Source organism: Armigeres subalbatus, chromosome 1, assembly GCF_024139115.2.
Source record: "Armigeres subalbatus isolate Guangzhou_Male chromosome 1, GZ_Asu_2, whole genome shotgun sequence".
NCBI lineage: Eukaryota > Metazoa > Arthropoda > Insecta > Diptera > Culicidae > Armigeres > Armigeres subalbatus.
Genome location: NC_085139.1, coordinates 294,285,756 through 294,299,532, shown reverse-complemented (window position 1 = coordinate 294,299,532; position 13,777 = coordinate 294,285,756). Strand labels below are relative to the sequence as shown.

General features: G+C 41.7%; 1 protein-coding gene across 3 annotated transcripts in view; it reads left to right on the top strand.

Annotated features, from left to right (window-relative positions):
* LOC134207740 (protein retinal degeneration B) overlaps window positions 1–13,777 on the top strand; it is a 264,455-nt gene that overhangs the window by 229,063 nt on the left and 21,615 nt on the right. For all 3 annotated transcript variants that reach the window (XM_062683601.1, XM_062683600.1, XM_062683602.1), the window contains exons 5-6: window positions 11,268–11,343; window positions 11,560–13,769. In XM_062683601.1, coding sequence (XP_062539585.1) covers window positions 11,268–11,343; window positions 11,560–13,769 — 2,286 coding nt within the window. The remainder of the gene's footprint in view (window positions 1–11,267; window positions 11,344–11,559; window positions 13,770–13,777) is intronic.

The window sequence follows — 13,777 nt, the reverse complement described above, 5'->3', positions numbered from 1 at the left end:
TCCTGGAATTCCTGTGAATAATTGATAAAGACCATGGTGAGGGTGGCTGGGTTCGATTCCCGGTGCCGGTCCAGGCAATTTTCGGATTGGAAATTGTCTCGACTTCCCTGGGCATAAAAGTATCATCATGCTAGCCTCATGATATACGAATGCAAAAATGGTAACCTGGCTTAGAAACCTCGCAGTTAATAACTGTGGAAGTGCTTAATGAACACTAAGCTGCGAGGCGGCTCTGTCCCAGTGTGGGGATGTAATGCCAATAAGAAGAAGAAGAATAAGAAGATTCGATAAAGTATCGTTTCGACATTCATTTAAGATTTCCTTCGGATTTTTTTCCAGGGATTCCTTCGGAAAATATTCCAGAAATTGCTTCGGAAATGAATCAAGAAATTTCGTTGGAAATTTCTCCACATATTCCTTCGAAAAGTTTCATTTAAAAACGTTAGAAAATTACTTCAGGAATTCTTCCGGAAATTTCTTTATATATTTCTTTGGAAATTCCTTTCGAAATTTCTTACGATTCCTTCAGAATTTCCATTACCGATTTCTTCAGAAAAACCTTTACGAATTTTATTCGGATTTCTTTAAAGAATACATACGAAAATGAGTGCAGGAATTCCTACGAAAATTTCTTTGAGAATTCCTTCGGAAGTTTATTTAGCAATTCCTCCAGAAATTCCTTAAGAGTTTCTCCAAAAATTGCTTACAAAATCCTTCATTTTTTAAAAGCAAAACCTTTGGAAAATTCCTTGAGAACTCCTTCGGGAATTCCTCCTTTTGAAATTTCTTTGGAAATTATTCCATGAATTCCTTAAATAAATTCTTCAAGATATTGAATAAGAAATTCCTTCGAAATTTCCTTAAGGATTTTTTTAGAATTACTTCCAGCAATCCCTTAAAAACATTCTCCGGGAATTCTTTCAGAACTTCCTGCAGGAATTCCTTCGAAAATGCCTTCATGAGTTCTTTCCGAAAATCCTTTAGTAATTCATTCTGATTTTTTTGTACAATTCTTGCTGAAAGTTTTTTAGGGTTTATTATTACAAAAAAAATATAGCAATAAATAAATTTTAAGATTATTTAATGAAGGAGGAGTTCTTAAAGTTTATTTTTGGGAGTTTTTGAAGAAAATCAATGAGGGTTTTGTGCAGGAATTTCCAAATTAACTTTTGAAGGCATTTACAAAAAAAGTACCTGAAAGGTTTTCATAAATAATTCCTGAAGTAACAGCTAAAAGAATTATTGAAGGTTTTTCAAAAAGACTTCCCAAAAAAAATCCTAGAGGAATTCCTAGGGATCCATAAACAAATTTCTGAAGGAATTTTTGAAGGAATTTCCAGAGGAATTCTCAATGGCATTAACGAAAAAAATCCTAATAGTGCCTACTGGCATTTCTGAAGTAATTTCTAGGTTTCCCAGGAATTCCTTTGGACTTTTTTTTCCAGTAATTTATTCGCAATTTCCTCCACAAACTTCTTTAAAGATTCGTCTGGTGATTCCCTCGGAAATTGCCTTAAGGAGTTCTACAAAAACTCCGGAAAAGAATTCCAGAAAGTCTTTCAGAAATTCTTTCGGTATTTCCCCCAGAAATTAGTTCGAAATTTTCTTCACGTATTCCTTCAGAAATTTGTATACGAAAACCTTGGGAAATTCGTTAAGGTATTCTTCAAAAAGTAAATTCAGAAATTCTTCTGAAAACTTCTGAGTCCGTTCAGAAATCCTTCTAGGGATTTCTTCAGAAAATCCGCAATTTTTTTAGGAAATGAGTCTAGAAATTAAATAAATGTTGAAATTTCTCAGGATATTCCTCCAAAAATTCAAAAAAGGTTTTCTAAGCACTATGTCAAATCTTCCCTCAGGAATCGTTTAAGAACTTCCAACAGGTTTTTGTTTAGGAAATTCCTTTATAAAACTTCTGGAATTCCTTAGCAATCCTTCACAAATTTCTTTTGAAATATCAAGAGAAAATACTTTAAAAGATCATTCGTAAATCCGTTTGGGAATTCCATAAAAAATTAACTAAAAATTCCTTCTGAAATTCATTTACGATGCCTTCGCAAGTTCCTTTAGGCTTTGAAAATTTGCTCAGAATTTTTTAAGGATTTTTTTAGAAATTACTTAGGAAATTTCTCAGAAATTACTCTATGGGTTCCTTAGCAAGATTTTTGGCATTTTTTCCTGAAATTCCCATAATAATTCTTTCAGAACAACCTTAAGCAATTTCTTGGAAAATTCTCAGGTAATCTTCAGAAAATTCCTTCCATTTCCCTCAGGAATTCCTTAACTTTCGATTTTTTTCGGGAATCTCTTCAGAAATTCATTCCTTTAAAAAATTCGGAAATTTCTTTGAAAATTCCTTAAAAATTGCATTTGGGATGCATCAGAAAATTCTATTAGGGTATTTTTTGAAAATGTCTGTCTTCCGGAAATTCTTTCAAAAAGTTTACCGAAAATGCTATCACAAACTCTTTCGGGCATTACATCAGGAATTCTCTAAGAAAGTCATTTAGGCATCCTTTCGAAAATTCTTCATTTAGGTAATTCCTTCGGAAATTCTTTTACGAATACCATCGGAAACTATTTCGTTCCTTAATAAATTTCCGAATGAATTCCAGCAGGAATATTGTATGATTTTACTGAAGAATTTCTCAAAGAGAAAATGAATGGATTTTTGGAAGAATACCTAGGGGTAATGACGGCTTTAGCAGGTTTTGTTCTATTATTGGCAAGGGTTTTTTTTATGACTGATTATGCTCAAATTTGGCCCAAACATTCTTTGCATATCAAAGAATATTGTGGCCAAATTTCATAAAATTCGGTCGACAAAAACCCCCCTGCCAATAATAGAACAAAACATGCCAAAGTCGTCTGTTCCCCTATATGAGTTTCCGCGGAAATTCTCATAGAATTTTACCAAGCCGAGCTCGGTGGTCTAGTGGCTATCGGTTCTGTCTCATAAGCAGGAGATCGTGGGTTCAATTCCAGGCTCGTTCCTTTTCCTACTTTGTATTTCTATCTCAGTTTTTTTTTCTGTATTTCACGTTCTACCAATACGATTCCTATCAAACGACTCCAAAACGATTTCATACTAACAATTCCAAAACCTTCTGTGCCACCAGAGTTCTCTGCATCTTTCTTAAGTAGGTGTCAAACTAAACGATGGTTTCTGGGGCCCTCCTTGGCCTAGCGGTAAGATTCTGGGCTATAAAACAAGAAGCTCGCAGTTAATAACTGTGGAAGCGTTAAATGAACACTAAGAGGCGTCAATATTCCAAAAGATGATGTAATACCAAGAAGAAGAAGAAGAAGAAGAAGAAGAAGAAGAAGAAGAAGAAGAACAAGAAGAAGAAGAAGTCCAACTAATAATCCTTACCCTTCCTCAGCGTTCGCAAGGACGTGGCCAGAACAGATCTAACCTATTGAAGGGTGCCTTGCTTCCATCTAAGAGATAGTGATTAGTCTCTTATACAAGACTATGTTTGTACCACCTACGAATTTCGGCGAATTGCTCAATGCTAATGCTAAATTCTCAAGGAATGAAATTTCCTAAGTAATTAGGAGTTTCAAGAATAATCCCGTTTTTACTTAAGAGATTCTTTCAGGAAATTCCAATAACTTTTTTGGCGTATTTAACCAATTTCAAAAATCCGCGGTAAAATTGATTTTTTCAGCCATTAATTTTTTCATCCACGCCGGTTCACGCCGCCGCCGCCGCCGCCGATGAAAACCAACGGCGCGCCGCCGTGACGCCGCCGCCGCCGGGGCAAAAGTGACCACCACGCCGCCGCCGCCGATTATATGACCGGCGCACAGGTCTAGGTGAGTCGCGAGTGCAAGCAATGTAAACATGATGGGCGATTCATATGTGCGATGTTAAATTGCACAAGTGTGAGCATATCTATCGCGGTGTCCTGTCCCCTTAGCTGCATAAGCTGTTCGGCTACTACACTGTTATTTAGGAAGTGCTTTGCAATTTCTTTGCTAGTGATTTGCTCGAGGCGAATGTCTAGAGGACTGTCTCCTACCAAAGCTGCCAACGTATTTCTTGGAGTGGTTTTTGAACATCCTGTTATTTTTCGCCAACATTGGTTGATGATTACTTGAAGTTTTTCTCGGTTGGTTTTACTCGCATTTCCAAACGCGACGTATGAGAGCTTTATACAAAAGTCCCATGGTCTCCGGGTGGCCACCGTGTTTGATTTTCGATATGACTTTTAGCATGTTGAATCGTTCTTGTATCTTCCGGCAGAGTTCGTGTATGTGAGTCCCGAAGCTGTTTGTACGATCGAAGTGAATTCCTAGGTGTTTGTAGTTTATCACTGTTTCGATAGTTTTGCCTCCGATTTTCAGACCCAATTCCACATTAGTGGCCTTGAAAAGCATCGCCTTGGATTTTTCGGGATTTATTGCAAGATTTAACTCTCGGGCTTTTTCGTCAAACCTGTCGAGGTAAGTTTGCGCTTTTGCTTTGGCGATTTCCAGATTGCTTCCTGTTACTATTAGGCTAAAGTCATCGGCATATTGGACCAGAACGACCTCCGCGTCTTCGGTGTTGTGTAGTCCGATGGTATATATATTAAAAAGGGTCGGGGAAAGGACGTCCCCTTGTGGTAGTCCATTGCTAATAACTCTTCTGATGTGGTCTTCCTCGCTTCTGATGGTTACGACTCGATTACGCAGAAATCCGGATATCCAGCATATGTACTCCTGGGGGTATTCTCAATTCTTGCATAATTTGTTGAAGTGTTTCCGTGCGGACGGCGTTGAATGCATTGCTCAGGTCCAGGAACACTCCGATTGCGGTTAGTCCTTTTCTTCGGTTTTCTTGGATGAGGTTCGTGATGTATGTGGTACAGGTGTTCGTGGATTGTCCTTTGCGGAACCCAAAAGACAATTTGGGTAATAATTCCTGGCTGTCGATGATCTTGTTTAGTCCGTCAAGAACTGCTGTGTTGATAGTTTCCGTCAGGGTGGGTACTAGCGCGATAGGCCTGTTTCCGGCTGCCGTAGTATTGTCCTTATCCGGTTTTGGTACGGCGATTATGCGGATTTCCTTTAGATGATCTGGAAGACTTCCTTGTCTCCAGTAGCGGTTGAGGTCGATCAAGATAAATTTTGTCACCTGTAGACGATTTCTTATGGCTGAGGATGTTGTCCCATTTACCTTGGTCGATTATGTCGTAGTTGGATACCAGTGAACAACTGCTTGCTTCCTCTAGGTGGACATCTCTCGGTCCTAGATGAAGGTCCATGAATTCCTTCGCTAATCCCGGACTGTCCTGTATTATGTTGTTGCGGGTACTTGTTCTCGTTCCGACAAGGCGACGTATTTTTGGTCACCGCTCGGATGCGCTAGTCCAGTGATCCCCAAAGTGCGGCCCGCGGGCCGCATGCGGCCCTCGAAGCCTTTTCCTGCGGCCCGCGAAGGGTTTCAGAATAAACACATGTGGCCCATTGACAAACATCACATCCAGATTTCATCGTGTCCAGTTTTTCGTTGTATGTCGAGTTCACATCATTCAAGAAACATATAAACCAAGAATCTTTTTATCATCATGATTAAATAAATTTCTCACTTCACTTCTTACATTGCATTGCATTACATTTCTTCATTTCTTACATGCTATACAGGCTAACGGCAACACACTTTGATGGCGCTTTCATCAATCTGAATAAAGAACGTTCTTAGGTATAAATAATGATGTCATACATTGCACCATAATATGATTTTTTTATTTTTCAAATAAGTTAAGTTGTGGCAAAATTCGATTGGAAATTGCTTGATTTATAATTCTTGAAAATGCGTCATGTTAACGTACTTCACACTAAGAAAAATGTTCAACGAAATCAAGATTTTGTCATGCTGCGATTAGTTGGGATGATGAAGAAAAAGTTTCCGGAAAATTCAATTACTTGGAAATAATGGAAACACGGTAAACAGTTCAGAGTTCAGATTTACTCAATTTTCTATTCAATACTGCTGGTAAGTGGTTGTAGTTCGACTGGGATAATTGTTCTTATTTTCTGAATTTGTTAGTTTGAGATATTCAAACGGGTTTACATTTGCAGAGTCCGACGTTTCGGCCCGTTATTGAGTCTTTTTCCTGATGAGCATTTTCCTTGAAAAAAGATCAAATAAACGAGTCGACACGTCGGGCAGTGCAGTTACAATCCCGTTTGAATATCTCAGATCAAAAAAGTCAAAAAATAAGTACACACTCAGTTTTTATTTTTGCAGCTCGGCAAAATCCGCACAGCCGTGTGCCCAGCAAAACTAAAACTGATATCCCTTTTGCTGGGTTTCGGCAAATTAATTGCTGATTTTCAGCAATTTTGACAGATATCTCAGCGAAAAACATGTTTGCTGGGGCTCGGCTGTGCAAATCTCGGTAAAAGTTGAACAAATTACTGAGATCCCAGTAAAAAAATAAGTGTAAAAAAAAGTTCAAAAGTTCAAAGTTCAGTTTTCACGTTTCAAACATGCTGTCGTTGCTTGCAATAACTTTCATTGAACAATAATCATCGAGGATAAAAACAGTTCAAACTCTTATAATCGGTCGACAGATATCTGTTTTTTGCAAACTAAACCGAGGAGGTTTTGTTGCGAAAGTAAAATTTCACGCTAAGTCCGCTATCGCAGAAATGTGTAATATGAACTAATACTCAGCTACGCTGTAGAGTGTGATGCCCCTACAAGAGTATGATTTTTTTTAACAAATTCTTTGATTACTTTGTATTATACTTCAAAATTCAATTCGAAATGATAAACAAATATTGCAAATATACCGCGGCCCGCTTCAACAGTTCAAAATTGCTGTGTGGCCCTCGATAGTAAGCAGGCTGGGGACCACTGCGCTAGTCTGTCCACTTCCTCGGCGAGTTTGTTTATACCAGGCATTGCAATATCATCTGAGCACAGAATATTATCTTTGCTTATGCAAAGATATTATCCCTAATCAAAGAGCACTCTGGGAAGATATTATCATTTGAGCATTCAATGATGATCCAGATAGCCAGCGTGTTTCGGGCTTGTTCACGTTGCGAGGGCGTTGCTACAACAAAAACAGTGAAAAAATGTTTGTCCATGGCGAATATTGCACTTTGTTTACTGAGCAGATAGATAACTAAGATCGATATCCCTGGATATCACCAGTATCTTTGCTCAGAAGATCGAATGATGAGATAAAATGCAATGCCTGGTTAATACTTTCCTTTATGTTTTTTTTCTTCCTTTTGAGGAAAATGGCAGAACATCGTTTGAGGTTGATCAGATTTTCCAAGGTGCTGTGTTGGTTAAATGTTGCTAATGCCTTCTGTTTCGTAGTCCATGCAGCCTCCACTTCATTGTCCCACCAGTCAGTGCTTGGGTTTGAATAGGTTGACTTTTTTGTTCTTTTTTATTACAGTACTTACCTCACGTGAGAGGTCACCAATGCCACGAATCGAGTCCGAATCCATTTCAGCTAGGTCTGTGAGGATTCTTTTCTTGTTGTAAATGAAGTTTTTTTTTATTTGGTATTCCGGCGTTCCATTTTATTTCAATTACTAAATGATGGCTTCCGATTGACTGCTCTGGCACTGTCCAAGTAGTCTAGCAGCAGGGTGCTGGTTGCCAGTGTGAGATCGATGGCAGACGCGTTTTTATTGAGCTGTTGCGGCCGAAAGGTGGGTCTACCGTCGTTTAGTATGATGAGATCTGATGAGTTGATTTCTTGCAGTGTGGTCGTTCCTCGTGGAGTCGTTTTATAGTTTCCCGATTGCGTATGATGGCAGTTGAAGTCCCCACCAACTATTACTTTCGGAAACCTTGCCAACTCGGTTAGAATCAGATTCAAGTCTAGACGGAAGTCCTGTAGTGGTATTGAGGGGGGCAGAATACACTGCTGCTAGCTGCTGCTTCCGCCAGCTTCAGAAGTGGCACGTATATTGCTGCACATTGACTGCCGTGGCTGGTCGGGGTATGGTAAGGGTCTGGAAACCGTACTCCCTGTGGATGTATATGGCAGCTCCTCCATATCCGTCGTGTCTGGAAGTTAGTACCTTGTTATATCCACTGATGCAGTATTTTTCGGATTGTTCGTCTTGTTTCGTCCAAGTTTCGGAGATAAGGGCCGCGGCATACGACCCTCCTATGAGTGTTTTGTGTATTTCTTCTTTATGTTCAAAGATGCTTTGTACGTTGACTTGTAGTATGTTTATTTCTTTCCTTTCGTTATCCATGAAAGGTATCTGACAAGGTTTTGCGTTTAGGTACGATGTATTACGTCGAAGCTTAGGTGTTTTCTGCTTGTTTCAATGAGGTTTTCTCTCGCATGTCCTTGTAGATTCTTGTCCGCAATGATTGCGCTGTAGTAGTGCTGCAGTGCTTCTTGGATGGCGTGGTTGACCGTCGATTGAGGCAGGGATGATTGTTGATTTTTTGCATCTTGCAGCTTCTTTCTCCACTGCTCCTGTTCACTCACTTTCTGTAGGTTGTTGAGAGCTGTTCCGTTGACGTTGGATGCCCCTTTTCGTGTTCGCTTTCTTTCCTGTTTGTCGGAGTCCGATTTTGTAATCTCGTTTCTCTTGCGGATTTCGCGGGGTCGTTGACTCTTCGGCGGATTGTAGATGCCCCTTTTTACCTGAGCTGCATATCCCTTTTCTTCGCTTTCTCCTGGTTGTGGTTCGTCCATGAATTCTGTGAGTGCGTTGAAACGGTTCGAAGTTGCAATTGGAAAAAGATCGCTGGCTTCATAGAAAGTCAATGCCTTTTTGGCCATTGTTGACTTGATATTGTTCTGACGTTGTCGTTCTGGACAGTTTTCATCTGTGGTACTGTGGTTCTTCTTGCAGTACAGGCACCGCTTGGGCTTGGCACACGTTTCGTACGCATCTTCGGACTCGTGTCGATCGCCACATCCGTGACAGCGTCGGCTGCTACGGCAGTTTACTGCTTTGTGATTGTAGCGTAAGCAGTTAAGGCAAAGGAACGGTTTCCTATATAATGGTTCGACCTTGATAGAGCAACTGTAAGTTTAACAATCTCCGGTAGCTTGGTCGTCCTAAATGTGACACTGACGCGGTTTGATGGAACTTTACCGTTGTTTACATACAATTCGAACCGATACACGTCCATGACCGGAACCAGGCTGTGTAAATCCTGCATGATGTCTTCGTCTGACATGTCTGTGGGTATTCCGGAAATTACACCTGTCACCGATATGAGATGTTTGGGAACATAGGCCTTATATCCGAAAGTTCCTACTATGCCGTTTACTAGGAGTCGGTTTGCTGCTGAAAAGCTGTTGAGATATACTAATACCTTTCTTCTTCCTGCATTTTTGATTTCCGTTACGGCGTTTGCCATTCCGAAAATACTTCCAACTGATATTTTGTTGATGCTCTTCTGTTGGTCCGACTCTGAGAGTTCAACGTACACGCGAAAAGGCGTGTCAACTTTGTTTGAGTAAAGGTTGTCCTGTTTTTGTTTTTCTTGTTTTTTGGGGGTGGAGTTCTTCCGTTTTCGGTGATTTTACTGTTTCCTGATGTTGTTCCGTTTGCTACTGCTGTGGCTGTATGTGTTGTTTGTATAGAAATGGTGGTATTGGTGGGTTTTGAATAATATCATCCGTCTCCATGTTGCTTTCTTCTTCTTTTCATGCCAAGGTGTCACGGGTGTCACGAGAGCGAAAATCTCGCTTTTTATCGCTTTTCGTGAATATTTACACTAGAGCCAAATATCACTATTTAGAGCGCGAGCTTTTCTACTAGACAGTTGTTTCCGATAATAGAGGTAATAAACTATAGAGGGAGATTGTCGCTGTCGTCACTGGCGAAACATCTTTTGCTGGCGAGGATATGGCACTAAATGTCAACGAAGGGAAAATCAGAACGTTTTGACAGATAGGTACCCAACATGTTTGGGGACGACAACAAAGGGAACCGCAGTGACAATCGTCCTCTATAGTTTATTACCTCTATTTTTCCGATAGATATGTTTGTGAAAATTCACTACGAAGCACTATTATAAACGAGGCGATAACTAAATGCGACCGTACAAGTCAAAATGGCGCGCGATACTGTACTTTATTTCTTCCGGATAGACAATATAACACACCAACTTCATTCGACATCCGCACGCGGTTACAACTCACAACCTTCTGCCCTCTAAGCTTTTCGCTCTCCCTGTCTCCAGTGTTAGGCTCTCTCACTCTATCATTTTCTACTATCTTGCTCAAACCAGGGATTTTTCATAAACTATGTTTTTGAACTCTATATCCCGGACACGTCCAACTTGTCCAAAAGCTATCAGGATGGTTTAAATTGATTTTATTTTGCAAAATCATGAAGTTTGCACAGGTGCACACAGGTGCCCAAATAACCTACCCCAGTACATCCTGGAACATTTCCGGAACCAAGTAGCCAATCCAAAATATTATCCTATTTCCAGAGACTAGCGTTCTGAGCGGGGTTCATTGTCACAATCGGTTGAGAAATGCAGAAGTTATGATTTTTTTAGTGATTATATCAAAGCGTGAATCGTACGTTCAGGTTTTGAGGGTTAAGAACAATTTAATTTTAAGATTAACATAAAAGAATCATAATGATATGGAAATGCTAATGTCATTTTCCAAACTTAGACGTACATGTTCATGATGGAATTAGGGGCGAAAGTATAGAATTGAGAGTTCCGTTAGGATACGGCAGGCATGAAGAATATTTTTATAGAAGTCGATTTGAAAGCGAGCGGAGGCAATATTTGTAATGGCACATATCGCACGACCTTCCTTCTGCCAAGCTCCCGGGAAGAATATCAGTGTGGCTTAAAAGAATAATAAAAGAATTATAGTTTAACATTTTCTGTTTCGCTATCTTCCCCTTTTACAACTATTTCTTTGGATCTAACACTCGTTTTTGTTCGATTTTCTTTTCTGTGAAAACCAAACAACAACCGTACCAAAACAATTAACTGATCTAAAAACACCTCCAAATTCGACTAACTGCCAGTTTACAAACCTTCACAACAACAACCGCCACACAGTAGTACAAAACAATGTGAGTTTCGTTTCTCTGTCTGTATTTCATTAATTGTTTATTTGTTCTTTATCGTTTTTTTTAATTCCTTTTAGTATGAATATTTTTAAAGTTTTATAATATTTTATCTTCGTATTTTTTGATTTTCTAATTCCATTTCTGTTTTTGTTTAGTTTCACTTCTTCATTTCTTTATGTTTCTATAAACGTAGAGTTATTGTAAATCTAATGAGCTTTTGAATGTTATTGTTACAGGTCGCAAATTGGCGAATGGAAAAGCTGGAAGTGGAGTCCAAATCCGGCTCCGAAGAGGAATTCTTCGACTGTTTAGGTAAGATACCGGGGCGAAGCTTTCTTCCTTCGGTGATATTTGTCAACCATGTTAACCAACTTAATTTGACCGATAATTTCCATTGATGCATGCTTATGATAATTTCTGGCACCTTACTCATCTGTAGCACGTGGTATGTTTTCAGTTGAAGTAGTTTGTAGGGATTTTAAATTCTAAGTAGAGTCACAATCTAATAATTAATGAAATTCCCTACAGGAGACATGGGGGAGCACTCATCCCTTGCCAAATGGAGCTCGCTGGAATTGCTCGCTGAGGAGGACGATAGTCCTCCGCTGCCCAGCGCCAACAAACATCAAGAGGACTCTATCTTCAGTCACAGTTACCTGCAACGAGTCGCATCGGAGCGCGGCAGTCGCCGTCCCACGCTTGGAGCCTCGTCCAGCTTAGATCGCGGCAACGGACCGGGTGATTCGCCACCTGGGTCACCGGGGCTTCCTTCCTGTCCGACCACAGTCCTTGTACTCATCATGCATGCCGGCAGCGTTCTGGATGCCAACTCGGACATGACGGCGAAGAAGTCGGACGTGACGACGTTCCGAGGGGCGTTTGAATCGGTCATGCGCCAACACTATCCCTCTCTGGTGGGTCATGTGGTTATTCGACTGGTTCCGTGTCCGTCTGTGTGTACCGACGCGCTAGGCATTCTCTCTAGCCTCAGTCCTTACTCGTTCGACGCATCGCCCTCGACGGCGGATATTCCCACCCTTACGGATATCCCAATTGGAGCCATTCCACTTCTGACGACGTGTTCACCGGACTTTCAGGATGCAGTAAACCGCTCTGTTGCCAGTGCCAATATGGTGTACGCCGAATTCCTGAAGACCGACGAAGGCAAGGGGTTCAGTGGGCAAGTTGCTCTGGTTGGAGACTCTATGGGTGGCGTTCTGGCTCACGATGCACTGTGTAGAATCAATGCTCGACACGGAAGCGAAGCTTCCGGATTGGATCACATGGTAGACTTTATGGAAGTGAATGACTTGGATGTTAACAGGCTGCTGACAGCACCATCCCCGCGAAGACGATCTTCGTCAACCAGCGACTCGCGGCTTCCCAAATTTGAGTTCGAAGTCGGTGACTTTTTCATGTTCGGCAGCCCGTTGGCCGTTATCCTCGCTTCTCGTCGTCTGAGCGATTCACGTAGCGGAACCGGCAAGCCGGCTTGTTCGCAGATCTACAATCTATTCCATCCGACTGATCCAACCGCATCCCGCCTAGAACCCCTGTTGAGTGCTCGTTTCTCAATGCTTGCACCCGTCAACGTTCCTCGGTATGCCAAATATCCTCTCGGAAATGGACAACCGTACCACCTTCTGGAGCTGATCCAATCCAGTCCGCAGATCTTCAGTGATGGGCCTCCACCTCGACGACTTTCGGATGCCTCAATCCAGAGCACCGTATCCGGAATGATCGATAATGTCCCGCTGACCACAATCAACCAACTACAGCAACGCTGGTGGGGATCCAAACGCCTCGACTACGCTCTCTACTGCCCGGAAGGCCTCAGCAACTTCCCGGCACACGCTTTACCACACCTGTTCCACGCAAGCTACTGGGAATCTAGCGACGTGATCGCGTTTATCCTTCGCCAGATCGGCCGCTTCGATAATCTAACCTTGATCGGTTCGGAGGACAAAGAAGTTTCATCATTCCGACCGGCGCAAGCCCGGGAAAAATGGAACAAAAAACGGACTTCCGTGAAGCTGAAAAACGTTACCGCGAACCACAGAGCCAATGACGTGATCGTGAAGGATGGTGAATCGCAGAAGATGGTTGCGCGGTTTATGTATGGACCGCTGGACATGATTACGTTGGCTGGTGAAAAGGTCGACATTCACCTAATGAAGGATCCCCCTGGTGGTGAGTGGCACCTTATGGCGACCGAGACCACTGATAAGAATGGTCGCATTACCTACGTCCTGCCGGATGAACGCTCACTGGGCTACGGGATCTATCCGGTGAAGATGGTTGTGAGAGGCGATCACACCTCGGTTGATTTCTACCTTGCCGTGGTTCCTCCGCGTACGGAATGCGTTGTGTTCAGCATAGATGGGTCCTTTACAGCATCGGTTTCGGTAACCGGGAAGGATCCCAAAGTTCGAGCTGGCGCCGTTGACGTTTGCAGACATTGGCAGGAACTGGGATATCTGTTGATCTACATTACGGGTCGACCAGATATGCAACAGCAGCGGGTCATGTCTTGGTTGAGTCAGCATAACTTTCCGCATGGACTGGTATCCTTCGCCGATGGACTAACTACGGATCCCCTGGGTCATAAGGCAGCCTACTTGAACAATCTGATTCAGAACCATGGTCTGATAGTGCACCTTGCGTATGGAAGTAGCAAGGACATCAGCGTATACACCAGCCTGGGACTGAAACCTAAGCAGATCTTCATCGTGGGGAAGGTGAGTTT